This window comes from Penicillium soppii, assembly GCF_028829465.1.
Source record: "Penicillium soppii strain IBT 18220 chromosome Unknown utg000010l, whole genome shotgun sequence".
NCBI classification, from domain to species: domain Eukaryota; kingdom Fungi; phylum Ascomycota; class Eurotiomycetes; order Eurotiales; family Aspergillaceae; genus Penicillium; species Penicillium soppii.
In genome coordinates this window covers 1,054,413-1,072,528 of record NW_026643240.1, presented here as the reverse complement: position 1 = coordinate 1,072,528, position 18,116 = coordinate 1,054,413, and the positions used below count along the sequence as shown (strand labels likewise).

General features: G+C 47.6%; 6 protein-coding genes across 6 annotated transcripts; 2 read left to right on the top strand and 4 right to left on the bottom strand.

Moving 5' to 3' along the window:
* Window positions 1-161: 161 nt before the first annotated feature.
* Window positions 162-4,397, top strand: N7529_011066 (RNA dependent RNA polymerase; the record flags this gene model as incomplete). The annotated part of the gene is made up of 1 exon (XM_057246592.1): window positions 162-4,397. One exon carries the CDS (start codon window positions 162-164, stop codon window positions 4,395-4,397), a length of 4,236 nt encoding a protein of 1,411 aa, XP_057091941.1.
* A 1,129-nt stretch (window positions 4,398-5,526) lies between these two features.
* Window positions 5,527-7,067, top strand: N7529_011065 (putative clock controled protein (Ccg-8); the record flags this gene model as incomplete). The annotated part of the gene is made up of 2 exons (XM_057246591.1): window positions 5,527-5,719; window positions 5,833-7,067. 2 exons carry the CDS (start codon window positions 5,527-5,529, stop codon window positions 7,065-7,067), a joined length of 1,428 nt encoding a protein of 475 aa, XP_057091940.1.
* Window positions 7,068-7,470: 403 nt separating this feature from the next.
* N7529_011064 (uncharacterized protein) lies at window positions 7,471-10,750 on the bottom strand (the record flags this gene model as incomplete). The annotated part of the gene is made up of 6 exons (XM_057246590.1): window positions 7,471-7,923; window positions 7,988-8,274; window positions 8,345-9,219; window positions 9,287-9,324; window positions 9,384-9,501; window positions 9,552-10,750. The coding sequence occupies 6 exons, from the start codon at window positions 10,748-10,750 to the stop codon at window positions 7,471-7,473; spliced, it is 2,970 nt and encodes a 989-aa protein (XP_057091939.1).
* Window positions 10,751-11,361: 611 nt separating this feature from the next.
* Window positions 11,362-12,884, bottom strand: N7529_011063 (type III PLP-dependent enzyme; the record flags this gene model as incomplete). Its single annotated transcript, XM_057246589.1, has 4 exons — window positions 11,362-11,453; window positions 11,512-12,102; window positions 12,157-12,552; window positions 12,644-12,884. The coding sequence occupies 4 exons, from the start codon at window positions 12,882-12,884 to the stop codon at window positions 11,362-11,364; spliced, it is 1,320 nt and encodes a 439-aa protein (XP_057091938.1).
* A 1,359-nt stretch (window positions 12,885-14,243) lies between these two features.
* Window positions 14,244-15,464, bottom strand: N7529_011062 (agmatine deiminase family protein; the record flags this gene model as incomplete). Its single annotated transcript, XM_057246588.1, has 1 exon — window positions 14,244-15,464. The coding sequence occupies one exon, from the start codon at window positions 15,462-15,464 to the stop codon at window positions 14,244-14,246; it is 1,221 nt and encodes a 406-aa protein (XP_057091937.1).
* Window positions 15,465-15,876: 412 nt separating this feature from the next.
* On the bottom strand, window positions 15,877-17,632 carry N7529_011061 (MFS transporter; the record flags this gene model as incomplete). The annotated part of the gene is made up of 5 exons (XM_057246587.1): window positions 15,877-16,370; window positions 16,427-16,529; window positions 16,585-17,267; window positions 17,332-17,491; window positions 17,522-17,632. The coding sequence occupies 5 exons, from the start codon at window positions 17,630-17,632 to the stop codon at window positions 15,877-15,879; spliced, it is 1,551 nt and encodes a 516-aa protein (XP_057091936.1).
* Window positions 17,633-18,116: the final 484 nt, after the last annotated feature.

Genomic DNA, 18,116 nt, shown 5'->3' with positions numbered 1-18,116 from the left:
TCCACTTCACAGCCTACGCATGAGATTTGAGACTAATACAAAAAATGCGCAGAACTTGCCAATTCTCATTGTGATTTTGCTTCCGGCCTTCTTCTCTGCATCAAACCTCGAGATTCTTCTGACGTTGAAGGGGGCCATAGCCGCTCTGTATTCCTCACAACATGGTCAATCCTATTACCCCACAGCACCAAAAACTCGGCCTCAAACAATACATCAAAGACTTGAATGATAGCTTTGGCCTGGAAATCCCTCTCCTGGGTTTTGAATCGCCTCCAGCCCCAGAACACAACACTCCTCTTCCTTATCAGGTCTACAAACACTTGCGTCCATTGTTCTACAATGTCAAAGTCAACAACGAAGTTTTAAAAGGAGACTTTGCAGATTGGATAAATTCCCGCAAAGTCGATGTCCAGGCCCCAGTTCGAAGCCAAAGATACCAAAGCGAGGAATCCCCGCTCCTACCCTCCACCAGCAATGAAAAGGATGAGCGCATGCGTTACTTTTTGAGGTTGATGAAAGATAAAGAATGGTTTTTACAGAATGGTGTACAAGAAATCGAGAAGAAAAGGTTAGCCGAAGATCCTTCCTTACAAGTGATGGGCTTATCACGAAAGAAACGAAGGCTTGCCAACAATGATGAAGACGAGCAGTTCCATACTGCACCCAATTCCCCAGTCAAGGGTTCTTTAACGGCCTCATCACCCCTGGGGCAGCATGGCAATGGTAACTGGCAAGTACCTCCGATGGCGCAGGCAAGCCCTCGGCCGCCTCGCAGAGCCTCAGGGACTGTGAACCCACTAGGCATCCCACTTAAACCTACGCAGTCGGCTGGGAAGAATCAACAGACATCTCGCGCTCCAGTAAAGTACTCGGGAACCTTTCCACTCCCATCAAAACAAATGGTTCAAAATCCGAAAAGGTGCCATGTGGCCACTAAAGCATCAATTCAGCCCCAGAGTGATGCTTACTCTTCAGTCCAGGGATCCATGGGGATTTCAGCACCAGCAAAGACCAAAGAAGCTATCCAATCCCCACGGAGCAATCTAAAAACCACCTCATCAACTGCTTCGCCAAAGATACAGACCAAAATCTTTGAGTGGTATGAAAAGAAGAGCTCTGACGCCACAGCCCCTCGCCATGATGATACTGTCAAGGCCAAGAAATCCGGATCGTACGACAAGCTGCTGGCAGCTTCGAGTCAATCAAAGTGCGACAGCATGACACCATCGGTAAACACTGATTTCGCTACGAGGGTGGCTTCTTCGATCTATACATCCCATGACTCTAGTATGGTGGGAACCTTTGATACTGAGATCACAGAACCAACGGATACCCAATCAACCTATACAGACTCGGTTCTTGATTCAATGACCAGTGAAGAGATGAGAGAAAGCTTCGACGCCTGCATGTCCATGATGGAAAACCATGACCCCGTTGAAACAAACGAGTCTGTCGCGCAAGAGATTGTCAACGAACTCAATTCCTACGGTCCCTTTGCACTGAAAGGCTCATTCTCCGCCAAAATCCCCCTACGATTCCGCTATGAGCTGGAGCGAATTGGCCGAGCCTGGGGAGTTCCTTCCGATCGCATGCTTGTCGGTGACCATGTTCCCTACGATACTCAAGATAAATTCTGGGCATGGATCAGCGGCCACAACCAACGGAATAACCAGCCACTGCCAGAGAAAACGCCAAGCCGAGCTTGGGACGCTGCTGTCGATAACTTCAAATCGAAAAAGCAGTCCGAGGTGGTTGTTCTGTCAGGAGAGATGGATTGGTGCGACGAGTCTGAGCCGGGAATTTTTAAATTAAACCTAAATCCACTCAAGTTGGAGCGCACGTGTCGGTTTCACCGAAGGTTTGGATCGGACAGATTCATGACGATTACGGTTCCTGCCCCGGATCGGCCTTGCAGTCACCAGATGAATGGTCCTTACCCATCTGCACTTCGAGAATGTATGGCTACATGGCTCACGCGGCACGAACATTTTTGTCTTGGCCGCACATGGCGGGCGTTCTATGTCGAGGAAATGAAGACTAAGCGGAAATCCAAGGGTGAGCCCCGGTTCCGTATCGAACTCTTTGCAGTAGCAGGCGAGGACTTTGCACCTTTTTCCAAGCTGTCGCCAGCGATATCTCCCCCTCGACTGCAGAGCCAAAAGCCTACGCGAATGACCGTGGAATCTTTATTGGAGTGGCATATGCCGAAGGCCGCGAACGAAAACCAAAGCAATTGCAAACTATTCCAGCGTATTTCCTTGGGATTGTCAAAGACGTTTGATACAGTCACTTTGAAACCCACCCAGATCTTTCATGTCAGCGATATTCTAGGCCACAGAGATATTTCGGGCCCCACTGTAATGAATGATGGATGTGCTTTGATGTCACGGGCACTTGCAAACCAGATATGTGACCGACTGGGAATAACCACTGCGACACCGAGTTGCTTCCAGGGCCGAATAGCAGGCGCGAAAGGCCTTTGGATGGTGGATCGTCATCAGTCCAGCATAGATAGTATGAATGACGACGATATCTGGATACAGATCTCTGACTCGCAGTTGAAAATCCACCCGCATCCGGAGAATTGGGTTGACCTGGTTGACGATGAAAAACTGACGTTCGAAGTTGTTAACTGGGCTAAGCCGCTGCACCCTGTCGACTTGAATATTCAACTTCTTGCGATTCTCGAGCACGGAGCGCAAGCGAAGGAGTACATTGCACAACTGATTCGTGACGGTGTGCAACAGCTTTATGATGACTTCCTCCAAGTTCTCAAATGTAACAGTCCCGTTGCCTGTCGAGCTCTTCTTCAGAAACTCAGACCGTCTGGCGAGAATGGAGCCGGTAAAGCGCGACGATTGGAGCAATGGACCGCCAATGAAGCCGAGTCGATCATTCGGTTTTCGGAAGCCGGGTTCGCCCCACGAGATTTCTATCCACTCCGAGTCAAGATTCGAAAGTTTTTGACCCATCTTCTTAATCGGCAGGTGGATGAGTTGAAAATCCAGGTTCCCCTGTCGACTTACGCTTACTGCATTGCGGACCCGTATGGAGTGCTCGAAGAAAAAGAAGTCCATTTCAGCTTCTCAAACAACTGGCGAGATCCCAACGGCCAATTCGAAGATAATATGCTCGATGGAGTGGACATTCTCGTCGGTCGACTTCCTGCTCATGTCCCTTCTGATATTCAACGGTGTAGAGCAGTGTGGAAATCCGAGCTGCACCATTTCAAAGATGTCATTGTATTTCCCACCAAAGGAAATACCCCCCTCGCACATATGCTCTCTGGTGGAGACTACGATGGTGACACACCTTGGATTTGCTGGGATCCGAAGATTGTGCAGAATTTCCGCAACTCTCCTCTACCATCGAATGAGTACACGCATGATCATTATGGGCTCACCACGCACTCGGTGGTGATGTCTCAGCTAGAAACGACAGAAGATTTCTTACACAGTGCCTTCGTTTTCAACCTCACCGTGTCAAACCTCGGCCGGTGCACTGTGGAGCATGAAAAGTTGGCCTACGAGGAAGAGGGATCCATCAATTCTCCCAAAGCGAAAGAACTGGCTTGTTTGTTAAGTCATCTTGTGGATGGTCGCAAAGCTGGAGTCCACCTTTCAGAGCCAGCGTGGCAGGCGTTCAGAAAGAAAATTAGCCCAAAGCGGCGTGAGCTACCTGCGTATCGACCAGGCTCAAACCGCCCGCCCAACATTACGAATATAATCGATTACCTCAAATTCGAGGTCGCAAAGTCCGAGCTTAGGAGAATCCTCTCCGGCTTGAATGACGCGTTTCCTGAGCATGATATCTCGCAACAACTCGACAAAGATTTGCTTTCTCCGTGGAAAGCGGCCAATAAAGCAGTGGAGGAGAGTTCTAAGCATAAGGCTGAATTACAAGCCGCTCTTAAAGAAATTGGATGCTCGATGGGGAAGTGGTACGATCAATGGAACAAAGCAAATAAGGCGTCTTCCGGCGAGGGATTCTCCCGTCTTGCACGCCAAGCAGTCGAGAGTGCCAGTGCCATTCCTCCCCCCGAAGAGGGCAGACATCCGCTCATCCACACTTGGCGAAACAGCCACCACGAATGGCTTCGACTGTTAGCGTCATACGCTTACCAACAATATTCCCGCACAGGATTTGTGCTTCACGCGTTCGGTGAAATACTATGCCAGATCAAGGCGTCCTGCTCGCCATTCCGCCCCGTCACAAACGAGATCATTGCGTGTTACCGAGTTAATCAGAAGATGGTCTCCCATCTCACGGTCGATGAACTGCCCGGGAGCGAGACCGATGTTGATCTGGATGATTTTGAGGACGAGGACGCCATTGAAGCCATGCTATCCCTTGGAAGAGATGAGGAGGAGTTGGAGGATGGCTGGTCCATCCAATGAGATACGAGTAACGCCAATTGGTTTTCTTTCTTTACGACGAGCAAGGCTTTAGGATTGCACATAGCTTGCGATACCTCTTTTTTTTGCATACTCCTTTTTTGTTTGGAGTCTACATATGTCCCGTATCACATGTATCAAAGAGTTTTGCCTAAATGCTTAATTATCTACCGGCAGACCGCAACTCAACTTCAGAGAAAGTTTGATTTTAAACCCCATATGTCAACTACTAGACCGCTCATCACATGTCGATATTGTGAGTTGCCCAGGTGGTAATATGTACATATTTTATGTAGATGGACTGGAAGCTACATACAAATGTACGTGTACCCAACTTAGGACTTTTATAAGAATCTATGCATTGCGTTTCGGGAAGGTACAAAGTAGATATCTACCTTTTTTCATTATCCTTCGGAGTACCGGAACAAGCGGCAAATCCTCAACATTTATAAACTTCAATATTGACATTCTCACCCATTCAACTTGGGCGAATAACGAATGTTGTACACCTCGTACCGGTTACGAGATCGGCAAATGAAGACATGTGATAGGACGGACCAAGGTGTTCCGAGTATAAATGTACACATCTACCACGTTGGACAGAGTACAAGGAAAAGAGAAGCCCTGATACGTGGAGAAAGGGAAGGGTCAAGGGGGAATTGTGATCGCTCTCGTATTTGTGCCTCTTTAGCGCATGTTGGGGTACATGAACTCAGTATTAGTTAAGGTCAGGGTGGTCAGAGTCCGTCTCCGGACAGCGTATGACCAGTCAAATGTAGTAATTGGATAATCGACAAGTCCGAGTCACAGATTAAAGACGAATGAAAAGAGATTACCCGGATGATTTGGCCTATTTTCAGGATAAATTATAGTGATTTGATACGTTTCTGACTTGTTTTTCGGTATCGAAAGTGGTATTTGTTGGGAAGTGGTTTGACATGTGAACCTTGGTACTTCAGATGTCATAATAAAATATATGACCGACCGTGTACCTGATTACTTCATCCTCCTTCCTGAATAGGACTAGCGTGGCAGAGTGACAGCGTTTTCACGTGAAAGGCGAAAGATGAACCGCCGAGTTGTTCACGGGCATTTTGATTCTCATCTCTCTATGGACGATCCATGACCCGCCATGGAACCGCCGAAATTCCTGGGGCTAAGACCAGCCCGACAGACAGAGAACGCCACAGGTCTGACAGTCAATTCGCTTACAAGTAGCACCCTCCCTCTTTCCATCATGGATGAGGATCGATCTCGTCGCGCTCCGAGTGTATTATCTATGGATGATCTTGAAGCCGCGCAAGCCCTCGAAGGGCTACGCTCCGGTATGTGGTTCCGAATGTCTTATATCCCGAACCCACCCAAATTATCGCCCAAAAAAGCTCTAGCTGGATTTGGATGGCTGTGCGACGGACTTTCAACTGATTCAGACCTACAGATTTCGGACAATCTCCTCGAGTATCGCGACAATCACTTCCCATCGCTTCGCCAGACCCACCACCACCAGAGCCACTATTGTCTCTGCTGACATCCTCCCACCCACTTATCTCCTCTGCGATCAACGGCTCGGTCTCCGCCTATGCCACCTCCAAATCATATTCTCCGCGATTTAAATCTGGTGCTGAATTCATCGAGCGCAATATTGGATCGCCTGTCGCAAACACTGTCGGTACAGTAGGCCGCAAGACTGGCGTTGAAAGTGGTCTACGTTGGGCGCTGCAGCGACGAGATTCCACAAACGAAGACTCGAAACAATCCAAAAAACGACGAAAGATGGATGGGAATGTATCACCGAGGACGATGGACGTCGAGAAAGGACAAAGTGGCTCGGATCAACCAACTCGAGCGCGGAGCCCATCCGATCTCTCCATGGCCGAGTCGCTGCCCCCATACGATGAGATGAGATCTCCTCACTATGAGGAGAAGGCCGAAGGACGGGCAGCACCGACATGGCAGAGCCGACTGGTAATCTCAACCTCCGGTCTCGGAGTCGCCATGAGTGACGAATCGCTTCGGAGCCTGCAATATTGTCTAACTTGGCTTCGGTGGGCCAATGGGCGACTAGGAAAGTCAATCGTAGCACTTCATGGTGCTGTGACCGAATGGGAGAACCAAAAAGCGCGCCAGCAGGACATGTCGCAATCGGACATCGAGGCCGGAAACAATGGCCAGGAGAATGCGTCTTTGCTTATCCAGCGCATCCAGGCCGTCAAGGCAGACGTTCTCTCCACCTTGAAACAGGTGGTAGATGTCGTTTCCAAATATGCAGGTGGTGCGTTGCCAGAGAATGCCCGCCACTTAGTGCGTCGGCATTTAACGTCTCTCCCGCACCGCTTCCAGGTGGCATCCACCTCCCACCCACCACCAGATTCACCCGCTGCCTCGTCCGATGCCACAGTCAGTGCTCATCGCATACTGGTTCTGGCCCAGGAGGGCTTGGACATGATGGCTCAAGTCAGCGGCGTCGTGAACGATACATTAGTCAGTGCTGAGCACTGGTGCGAACGACTTGGCCGGAAACGACCCGATAACGGAACCCCATCCGACGCCCCAGAGAAGCAGCGTGAATTTGCTTCTGAGGCTCAACCCTACGGAATGGATTTCAAGCCACCAATTCTCCCAGAGAACGCCATCCAGGATGACGTCCAGATGTCTGGCATGGAGAAGGCATAATATTTGCCAAGAGCCTACTCTTACCTCTCATTATATTTCTTTTATCTTCCGGTAATCTCCCTCATTTCGGCATTGATTTTATGTCATTCTTTTTTTTTTTGCTTTTTTCTTATGATTGATATCCTCTTTGTTATTTTCATTACCCCTGGGATGACGCAAAAACCTCGGAAATTATGGTGTTTTTTGTTCCTTTACAAGCGTGCGATGGTTTCATTTGGGATGGGCCTGGTCATCCTGCAATCTAGTTATGGATGTTATGAATTCGGTATAGATAGATGCAAGAGGCTGCTGGCTCAAGCTGAATGAATGCAGGCTATTCATCGATTCAGACTTTCAAGGCTTCAAATGCTGTAGACTGACCATAACTCATCAACGCTAACAATCAAGGAATGGCAATCGTATTTCACAACACGGCATGTGCTGTATCAGGCCAGCAATCAGCGATCTTCCCATCATCTTGTACACTAACGACGACAGAGCCCTCTCCCCTCAAGGGATCACCTTCCCAGATGACAAAATCACCAGAATAGACTTGCCCCTTCGCGCTATTCGCTACCTTTGCTTTTGGCCGGATGCCCAGGATAATCTCGATATTGGTCGATACAAGAGAGATGGCTTGCTGGTCAGTCAGTCCTGCATACTTGCCGGCCCACCAAGCCTCCTGCGCCAGGCCCCAAACCTTTGAATCGCTCTTCACTGCCAAACCCAATAGAACCCCGGCATCGGACAAGATTTTGGCCGGACTCTGCGTCAACGGAGGTCCTGTGAGAGCCTTGTTCTTCTCCCAATTCACAGGAGCGCCTCGATTACCAGTAAGGATCACTGGAATGCCCGCTTCTGCCAGGGGCTTTGCAACCTGTCATGTTATCAGAAATGGGTCTAACCATTATCAAATAATGACTGGAATGGAGGGATCTTACCAGAGGAGCGCCGTGACCTCCGTAGATAATGAGGTTGACTGAACGGAACTCACGCTTGACCAAGATCAACTGGGCAATATCATCCTGATTCAACAATGTCAATTTTGAATCATGCTGTTTGGAAGGACTCATGACATCAAACCAACTTACGCTGTTGAAGACCTGCACAACCACAGGGAGCGAGCCGCTCGCAGCCTGAGAATAGATGCTATGGCCATCTGTCTCGCCTAATTTGAGTATCTGACGCAATTTCTCGATCCCCGAAGATACCGTTGGTGTGTCACCACCTAAATGCAGTCAAATTAACTATGCTCTCTGAGAAATTAATATATGTTCTCCTTGCAAGGATCTTCTTACCTTTGGCTACTTGTCCTATCACAAAATGAAGCGCAACATCGTCCTTCCACACAGCGCCATCCAGAATCGTGGCATTTTCGCTGGTTCTCAGTCCAACACTGACTCCTTGGATAATTCCTTCGCCAATTTGCGGTGCAGTAATGCTTTTCGTAACACCTCCGAGTCTAGCTCTCGCTAATGCCCTGTCGTGAAGATGCACACCATATTTAGCGAAGTGAAGCGCCGCCTGCTCATTGAGCGAATCCCCATTCTTGCCAGGCAACCCATCACCGGTTGAGCTTTCAGATGGAATGGACTGAATTCCAAGCCCGTTTCCAAAAGCCACAAGGCCAGGGGTGATGTGCCCGTTCTTCAATGCAATGTGTGTGAGATCGTTTTGGCTTGATTCAAAAGAGGTGCATGCAGATTTCTCATCAAGGCACTTGAGTTCACCGTCCTCAACCAGTGCAACAAGCTCCGTTGTGGATTGCGGAAGCTTCTTGGCTGTATTGATCCAAACCTTTTGGATCCCAGTGAAAAGCACCCTTGAACTTGGACGTTGGACTGCAGTACAGATGTCTTCTTTCTGGCTCTGGGCAATAGATGGTCGCATTTTTGGCGCTAGTTGGCTTCCAACATACTCAGATCCATTGGGGATTGAGTTGGTAGAGTCAGTACCAGTGTTCAGAACAGCTCGGCCGTCAATGAATACTTGATACGGAGTTGCCCCCACTTTGAGCGGATGATCGTTCCAGATAACTAGGTCTGCATCGTATCCAGGGCGAACATATCCAATTCTATGATCTTGTTGTACGGAACCGGCAGGTACTGATGTCACAGCCTGAAGTGATTTGTCCTCGGGAAGACCAAATGAATATGAGACTGCCGCTTGGTAACTGTTTGACAAAAGGTTGGATAAATTAATATCAACGTGCTGCTCTGGGATGCTTCGGGTTCACTTACGCAAGGTATTTTGCGAAGTTTTCCTCGCCAGTATGGTCCTGCAACCTGCTGTCAGATTGTATAATATCTTTGCATGAGAAGCAGAAGTCATTCATACCGATTTTAGTGCAACTTTAAGGCCATGCTCGGCGAGAATCTTTGGCCCTCGTAGGTTGGCACCGTATGCCTCCGCCTTAAACAGACCGTTATCCGCAAAGGTCGCAATGGTGATATTTCTAACAAAGGATATTAACGAATGAAATCAAATATGCAACTGGAGACCTACTCTTCCAACGACTTCAACATCTCCGGTACTTGCCATGCCTCCAACGCATGGTGAAATGCGCTAGGATGGATACCAAATTCGTGAAGAACGGAAACCATGCGTTCCAGGTCTTCGGGCTCATAGCAATGCACGTTGACATTGAGTTCTCCTCTCAAAAGTGCGAGCGAAGTTTCAAGCTCGAATACCTCTGGTAGTCTGCCTTCGTCCTTGAGAAACTCGGAGATTCGACGAGAATTTGAAAATATGCTCTTTTCAATTTCGAGTGCTGTTCTGCACCAACTAGATTGGCGCACCTGTAACTCTCGCGCTTCTTCAAGATGTTTGCGCAATAGCCACACCAGACCAAGCCTGGTGTTTTGGTAGTTTCCCTTTGGATTTTCTCCACAAGCCATCTTGAGGTATCTCTTTCTGCTCTTCTCTGGAAGGCCATAATCTAGAAGCAGCTCATCGACCACCAGCTCACCATTTGGTCCAGGCTTTGGTAAATTCTTTACCATATATGCTTCGCCGCCAACAATGTTTGCTGATCCAGGTAGAATTAAGGACGAGGTTACACCACCAGATGCAATAATTTCGATCGCCGGGTCATATGGCTTGAACCCATCCAATGCGCGCACAAATGGAGTAATCGGACCCAGTACTGGACGCTCGTTTACATCGTTCGTGGCTGGGAGTTGAGGGAATGGGAGCAATAGGTGGTGGGAATGCATGTCCACCAAACCAGGTGTGACCAATTTTCCATGAACATTGATAATTTGAGCACCCTGAGGATTCGGATCATCGAATCTTGCAACTGATATAGACTGGATCACGCCAGCTGCAAAAGTAATGTCAACTGCCTCCTTGCGAGTGGACAGACCGTCGAAAAGTGTTGCATTCCTGAGGACAACTGGTGTCTGTTGGCCAGAAATCGGGTTCCATCGTGAGTTTTTCCGATCTGTGGAGGGAGATTGATGCCCATGAGTTCGATGCTTTACTTTGCGACATGACGCAAGACCTTCAAAGAACGCTTCCCTTTGGCCCACCGACGTAGGCGAGGTGATATGGACAATAGATTCGATATGAATCAACATCATGAGACCTGCTGTCAAGAAAAGAGCTCCAAGACATAGTCGCCTATGTCTCAGGAAGCCAACGGTGCATCGTTGTGTAAAATAGCAAGATGGTACTATACTCATGAAGTTGCTCTTGTTGGCCATATTTATGTCTCAAATTGGATAGTCTAGAGGAAGGATGAACTTTGTAGGGATGACTGCCTCCTGGCACTTGTTGTTATTATCTGCTTTACTCTAAAGGTACTTTTGTACTAGTCAATTGAACTGCACCAATTGATAGGTTGGCGAAACATTGGAGTTTTTCCTCTAATAGTTCGCGTCAACATGGGCCAGAATCGCGTCAGCGAACCGGCTTCTGTCGTAAACACCTTTTCACATTTACAAAGAACCATCACATTATAATAGAATAGTTGCAAGCTACAGAGAGTCAAGGTTCAATTTGGTAGCCATTTGGGGACTGACCAACTTTAATCTCTATGAAATAAAGATACGGTGATAGAGAAAGCTCTGAGACATCAGAGAAAGGCCGTCACTACATGATTCTATAAGGTTTTACTTGGTTCTAATGAGTATTTCTTGAATAAAACGTGATAGATCAGGGTGTACAGATTCAATGTGCTATGAAAGTATAAGCACTATGTATCTTTGTGGAGTAGTCATGTCTGAGGTGCATGCATTATAATTTTATTTTCGTAAACGCCGCTAAAAGCTCATAATGAAACCTGAAATCAGTTGAACCGTAACTGCATTTCGCCTTAAAAGGTTGGCAATGCTTCACTGTTCACATAGAATGTATCGTATGTACTGCTAAAGCCATTAAACTGGGTAGCGGTGGTACTCGTGTAAGCTGGGAATGGTCAGTTGATGAAGGAATATCAGAAGCTAGAGCACATGGCAAAACTGACCTCCCATGTTCTTATACTTAAGCCAGTCACCAATTTTGATTTCAGTGTCGAAAGTAACCTCCCGCACCACACAGTCTGTGCTGTCACACGTAGGCCCCCAGATTGAATACCGGTGCTCTGACTTTGATGCCACATCACTCGCAATTTTGCTCACTCCATTGGTTTTATAATTAGGCATAATCCCATCTTTAGTTTTCTTGGGTTTTATCAAGTGGGGAACCATAATTTCCTTTTCCATGATGACATTCATGAAGTTACCATATATGCCATCGTTCTGATATAGCATGTCCGGAATACCAGATGATGCTGCACTTCCAAGCTGGCGCCGGCGTGAAATAACGCGACATACAAGGGTGTATACACTGCGAGCATAGAACCGACCTGGTTCTGCGATGGTTGTGATACCGACCGGAAACTCTGAGCAAATGGCCTCCCGAATAATAGGCGCCATTGACTCAAAACAGTTGTCTTGAAAGCCACCGCCAATATCAAGAATTTTTGGGTGGAACCCTAGACGTTCCGCTTGCGAGAATGCCACCCGTGCATCTTTGATGGCATTGCAAAAGGATTTGGGGTTGGTAGCACCAGTCCCTAGAAGTTGAAATATCAACAAATAATTTTCGGAGGTTCAGGCGACATACTTACCGACATGAAAGCTAACACCAACAACATTCAACCCGAGCTCCCACGCCCGTGAAAGTAGCTCCTCGGTTGTGTCCATGTGCGCGCCAAATTTCTCTCCTAGACAAATAAAGGCACCTTCGTCATTTGCATAAATACGAAGCAACAACTGGGCTTCTGGCATGTGCGCTTTTATGGTATCCAGTTCATCGATGTTATCAAACGTCGTTCGCAGGACGCCAATCTCACTCGCAAAGGCTACAGCGGCGGGGGCTTTGCATGGGTTTGCGAACAAAATGCGAGATGGGTCCACGCCGAGATTGAGCACTGCACGCATCTCTTCGATGGATGCGCAGTCGAATCCCGCGCCCAGTTCGGCAAGAACCTTGAGAAACATTGGGTCACAATTGCATTTGACCGCTAGGTGGAGATATTAGCTCTCCGTCCACAAAATAAGTACAAGTGAATTGGGCTCATAGCCTAAGCTCGCGATTGTTATGGAATATCATACCATAATATGGTCGTATCCCTGGCATGTTTTGGGTCCATCGGTGATATTGTCGAATTATCTGACCCAAATCGGCAATGAAGAATGATTCATCGCCTCCAACAGAGGAGCGTTTGACTATACGGGCAATATGACTCTCAATAGCGAGATCGATGAGATCTTCTGGCGAAGTTGTTCGAATCCCGGCAATGTGAATAGCCTTGCCAGTATTAGCAGCCTCACGAGGAGCGGGAAGGAGAGCCATTATCGCAGAAACGACTCTATTGAAGAGAATTGGGGTAAATGGAAAATGTTGTAAGTGGAACAGCATGTCATGTAGTGACCGGTCGGACTATATTATAGTACAACAAGTATGTAGATTTTTGTCCCGGAGAATTCAATGTACAATCCTAGGACTCAGACGAAGAAAGGCACGTTTATAGAGGTCCGGGGCTTCTATACTGTACTATTGCGCTCAAACTAACCGATCTTAAGGCCAATGAGAAGCAGGTTTGCACACAATTGAAATGATGCATTACGTTGGATTTCACGGTAAGGAATAAGCAAACTCTCGCACGGGATTAAAGGCCTCATTCCGAGTTCCAATCGAGCGGCAAGGGGGACCAATTATGTTTGTTTTTTGGAACCACTTTCGATGTGTGGCCTTTGAGGTCTTCGCGTACAATGCGCAAAAAAGACGAGCATGGAGTGTTAACCTGTACCTTCGTGACTAGGCCAGCCTATTGAGACAATTCTGCATGGTTAGGAGCAATGTATGGCGAATGTGATCCGATCATTGGCAATTGGTAGAATGTGGATTGCGTGTAGTGGAGTCACAATGAGAATATCGAGCTGAAGGTAGCTGAATGTAGCAGTACTGTACGTACGTAGCTAGCTAGCTAGCATGGCGAAACTGCAAGAAATAATATCGTCACACAAACACATCGATGTCACTTTCATTGACTTAATTTATAAATGGTGTGACAAATGTATATTTAAGCTGAAAATCGGCACCATCTATATGTAGTAGCAATATTCTCCAACTTGTACAATATTGTAACTTCGTGGGAGACTAGGCTTAGATTTACTACAAAATTAGCGCATTCCTTGAATATCTGTTATGTTATAGGAATTCAATTCAAGTTTTAAGATGCAGGAACACAGCCACGACTTTCGTCAAATAATGTGATGTGCCTATTTGAGTGGATGTAGCTGAAGCCCAACAATACGAGAAAATCTGTCCACTGAACTCCACTTGTCCTCTTTTAGCTGCAGAACTAGTAGGTCTGCAACAGATCAAGCTAGGGTTCTCGATCCTTGTACTCCGTACTCGGATCGTATATTTTAGATCGTTACACTGGGATCAGATGCGCTAATAGGCACACGTTGCGATGGGAATCATGGGGAGTCAGTCTACATAGCTGAGATCTTCTCTATTGGCGTAATGCATTGAAGTTTATCAAATTGTAGGTGTGAAATACTTCTCGGTTGTACAATCATGAAGGCCTCGACTGTACATGCACATGCACCATGACAATGCTTTATGAAACCCGATCCGATTTTCAAATTGACTGAAAAAAACGGCTAAAAATAAAAATAAACCAGAATGAATGCCACGTCCATCTCATATTTCCATCGCAGGAACTTGCTGGGTGACGCAGTGGATCACTCCACCAGTAAGGGGAATGGCATTGGTGTAGACCTGCCTCACAACCCGCTCTGGCATCAACTCTTGTAACATCTCCAAGGCCCGTTGATCCCTTTCATCGTCGCCAAACTTTGGGATGATGAGACCTCCATTAACGAAATAAAAATTCACATAGCTTGCTGATAGTTCATCATGATCTGATTGTACCAAGCCTCGTGGGTCCGGCTCCTCAATGGTATGGATCTGCAAGCGCCGACCCTTCGCGTCCGTCTCACGTTCCAGAATATCCAAGATCTCGGCAGACAGGTCTTTCCACAAATCGATCGCAATGGCGTGAGGTTTTGAGTAAGCGATGACACCGGGGCGCACGAATCTCGCCTCAGCATCCATATGCACGTCGGTAATGTCGACATTGCGCCGTCCTGGAAACCAAATCACCTTCTCGATCCCGAGAAGCCGCTTCAACTCCGCCTCAATGTCCGATTTTGACATGCCAGGGTTCCGTTCATCACAGACGATGCTACTCTCTGTGATCAAGAGGGTCCCCTCGCCATCTGTAACCAAAGCGCCCCCTTCGGCGCGTATGGGAGCGTCGATCCGCCCAACAGGGGCTGGCTCGAGGTCATGGTCAATTACCCACCGCGCAAAATCGGCATTTTCCTGCAGTACTTGGTCATTCATCAAGGGCCAATGCTGGCCCCAGCAGATTCCGTCTTCTTCGGGTTTCTTGTCTCCCCACTCGTTAAATCGGAAGTTTATCGCAAAGCGCCTGTTCGGAAACGAGCCTGTCGTGTCACGCACATAGACTGGGCCTGTGTCGCGTACCCAGCAGTGGTTGATTGGGCACGGGATGATCGATATTCTTGAAGTCTTACTGTCATTTTCCTTGACTAGTGACTCGGCCAATTGGATTTCTTCGGGTCGAACGTAGAGACGAACTGGTTCAAATTCGGCAATTGCCAAAGCTAGCTGAGCTAATTCTTTGCAGACAGCATCATACATATCGGGTGGTAAGGAGCATCGTGATGGAAACCCTATGATTGTCGCCTCGTGGAGCTCTGATTCCGCAGGGAAGACGTATCTACCATGTTGAGATTTGCTCCCATCGATGTTCCTCGTGTGCGAAGATGTAAGTCGGTCACATGTCAAGGTATAGATATTTGATAGCGCTTTGCGAAATCGTCCGAAAATCTTCATGTCGATTACTCCCCCTGAATTCATTGAAAACTTTTTCAAGCTGGGTACTCTTTCCTTCTTAAAGATCCAATCCGGCTGCCTTGGACCTCTTGATTTTCGTACATCAGCGACTGGTGTAACTGTGACTGCTTTAAAGTTACGCAACTATTTTGCGCTATACTCTTTTCTCGGTGCGTTTCTATTGGGCAACGGACAGATGGAGTAGGTATCAGACCCGTTCAAACATCAACCGGATGGAAAATAGATAGGAAACTCTTCAAAAGGCACACGCGCACTTGGCACTGTCGGTAGAAAACAAACGGTCAATGCGTTTGATGAAAGAAAAACACACGGACAGTGAGTCCATCTGAGTGAGCTGACTTGAAGTACACTAGTGGCCTTCAGAAAAACACGAGGAATGATTAATTTTGTGCTACTCCGGATACTCGCCCAATAGTGGCTCCCGTTCCATCTCCTCGTCAGCAGACTCCGTCCATGAATCCTCCTCTATGCGACCACTGAGCCATAACATAGGCACTGCAGTGGCTGCCGACAGAACTCCCAGCGCGAGAGTCATGGCTTTCCAGCCGTATCGGAACTCGACGAATCCTCCAACCACAGGTCCGAGTGCAAGGCCGCTGAAATGGGCCATGTTTTCCAGACCGAAAGCCTGCGCCACGGCTCCTTTTGCGCCAAATACCCCAGGGTCTGCAGCTTCCATGTCATCAAGGACGTGCTGCATTTCAACGAGCAAAGCTGGCTCGCTTAAATCGATGCACATTCCGACGATGACCAATATCACACAAAGAAGCGCTATATGTGAAGATGATTTCTCCTCAACCAAGCGAAGACATATCAAACTTGGTGCCAGAATGACGAAACTTATGAACGCAATAACTCGCGATCCGAGGCGATCCGACAGAAATCCTAAATTCATACATTACATTCCTGCATTGGAGTTGAATCGGCCAATCGAAACTCACCGAAGAACGGTTGAAAGATGGCAGCTGAGGCACCCGGCAGGAAAATCAAACCTGCTCCTAGTACGTTCCAGTCAAAGGTATTTTCAACAAAAATGGGAAGTGTCTAGAAAGAAAAGGTCAGTGAAGGAGTTGTCATAATATAGCGTATCAATACGCACCGCATCGAAAGCCGAAACCACAAGGGCTCCGACTATGACAGCCCAGAGACTAATCAGAATCCTGGGTTGCTTCAGAAGTTTACCTAAAGCAAAGGTTCCCTTCGAAATTTCTGAAGCAGCATGGACTTCTCCAACACCACTGGTCACAATGCCAGTGGTTCCATATAGCGGCTGCTCGGAAACATAACCATTCGCTTGTGTTGGCCGTTCGCCCTCGGTGAGGCACAGCCATCGTTCAGCAATTCTCTTCTCAACAACAGCAAGTCGTAGAAAAAAGTCAAGAGCAACAATACCAAAAGCCATTCCGCATACTGCATAAAATCCCCCAACTTGGTATACCAGGCCACCGAGTAGTGGTCCAGACATGAATCCCAACGTCATGGCAGTACCTATATATCCAATCATCTGCCCAAGACTCGCTCTGTCCACCGCATCTGTCACGATTGACAGTCCAGCTACCGACACCATGGCCGTTGCTGCTCCTTGGAGAACCCTTGCAACAATATACCATGCTACTGAGTGTGAAGCAGCAAAGATGATTATGGATCCAAACAGCAGCACAAGCCCAGATAGATATGGGCCCTGGCGTGTTCCAGAAATATCTATCATGTATCCAAAAATCGGACAAAATGCAAGTGCCGAAACGGCTACTGATATAAGAAGAACGCTGTTCCAGAATTCCCCTATAGAGAGAAAGACGTATTAGAGATATACTACCACTTTTGAGGGTTGCTCAGATTCTCGTACTGTCTTCAAATGCTACTCCGGCTCGTAAGACTAATGCCTTTGGCATGACGGGGACTATCTGCGACGGGTCAGGCTGGGATCGAGGAATTTTGGCAGAACATCTGTACCATGGCATAAAGAAAGAGATCCTAGATTCGATGTCATTAGTTGATGGTTCTTTCTCCCAGGTAGGTGGTCAATAGATAAATACCGTGAACATGGACAGTGAAATCGTTGTCACAATGAATGACTGCGAGGACCTCAGCGGCAACAGCCACGGTCGCTGGTCATGCAGCTTCAAAAACGGCTTTGACCAAGTCATGTTAAGGCGACCGATCCAAAGCACCGGTTTGATTGAAGTATCTTATAATGCAAGTAGTCCCGAGAGGACGAGGTTGTAATGGACAGCTTTGTCTAAAATCCGGGCAGGTGGGCTTTCTGTCCTTATTGTTTTCTTTTTGCTGTATGCAGCCCAGAACTGAGGCTGCATTAGTGGCCGGAATGTGGTAGTGATTATCGTGGAGCGGGGCAATTGAGTTCATTGTTGCTCCAATTGCAATCGGGTCTCACGAGATGCTGTAAGGGAGATCCTCGGAGCGCCGTTACTCCCTGGGGCAATCCGATAGGTTTACTTGGATGACGTTGCCTCATGCGTTATAGTGTCATTGGTTTGAATTAAGACAGAGATATGGACATCTGCTGTCGAGTTGTCCACGACTCGGTGAAGGCATTTTGTTGATCGCGGCGATCGACTACAACATCCAGTTGCTGCTCACAGACATGTAGGCCCAATTTAGGACCCTTTT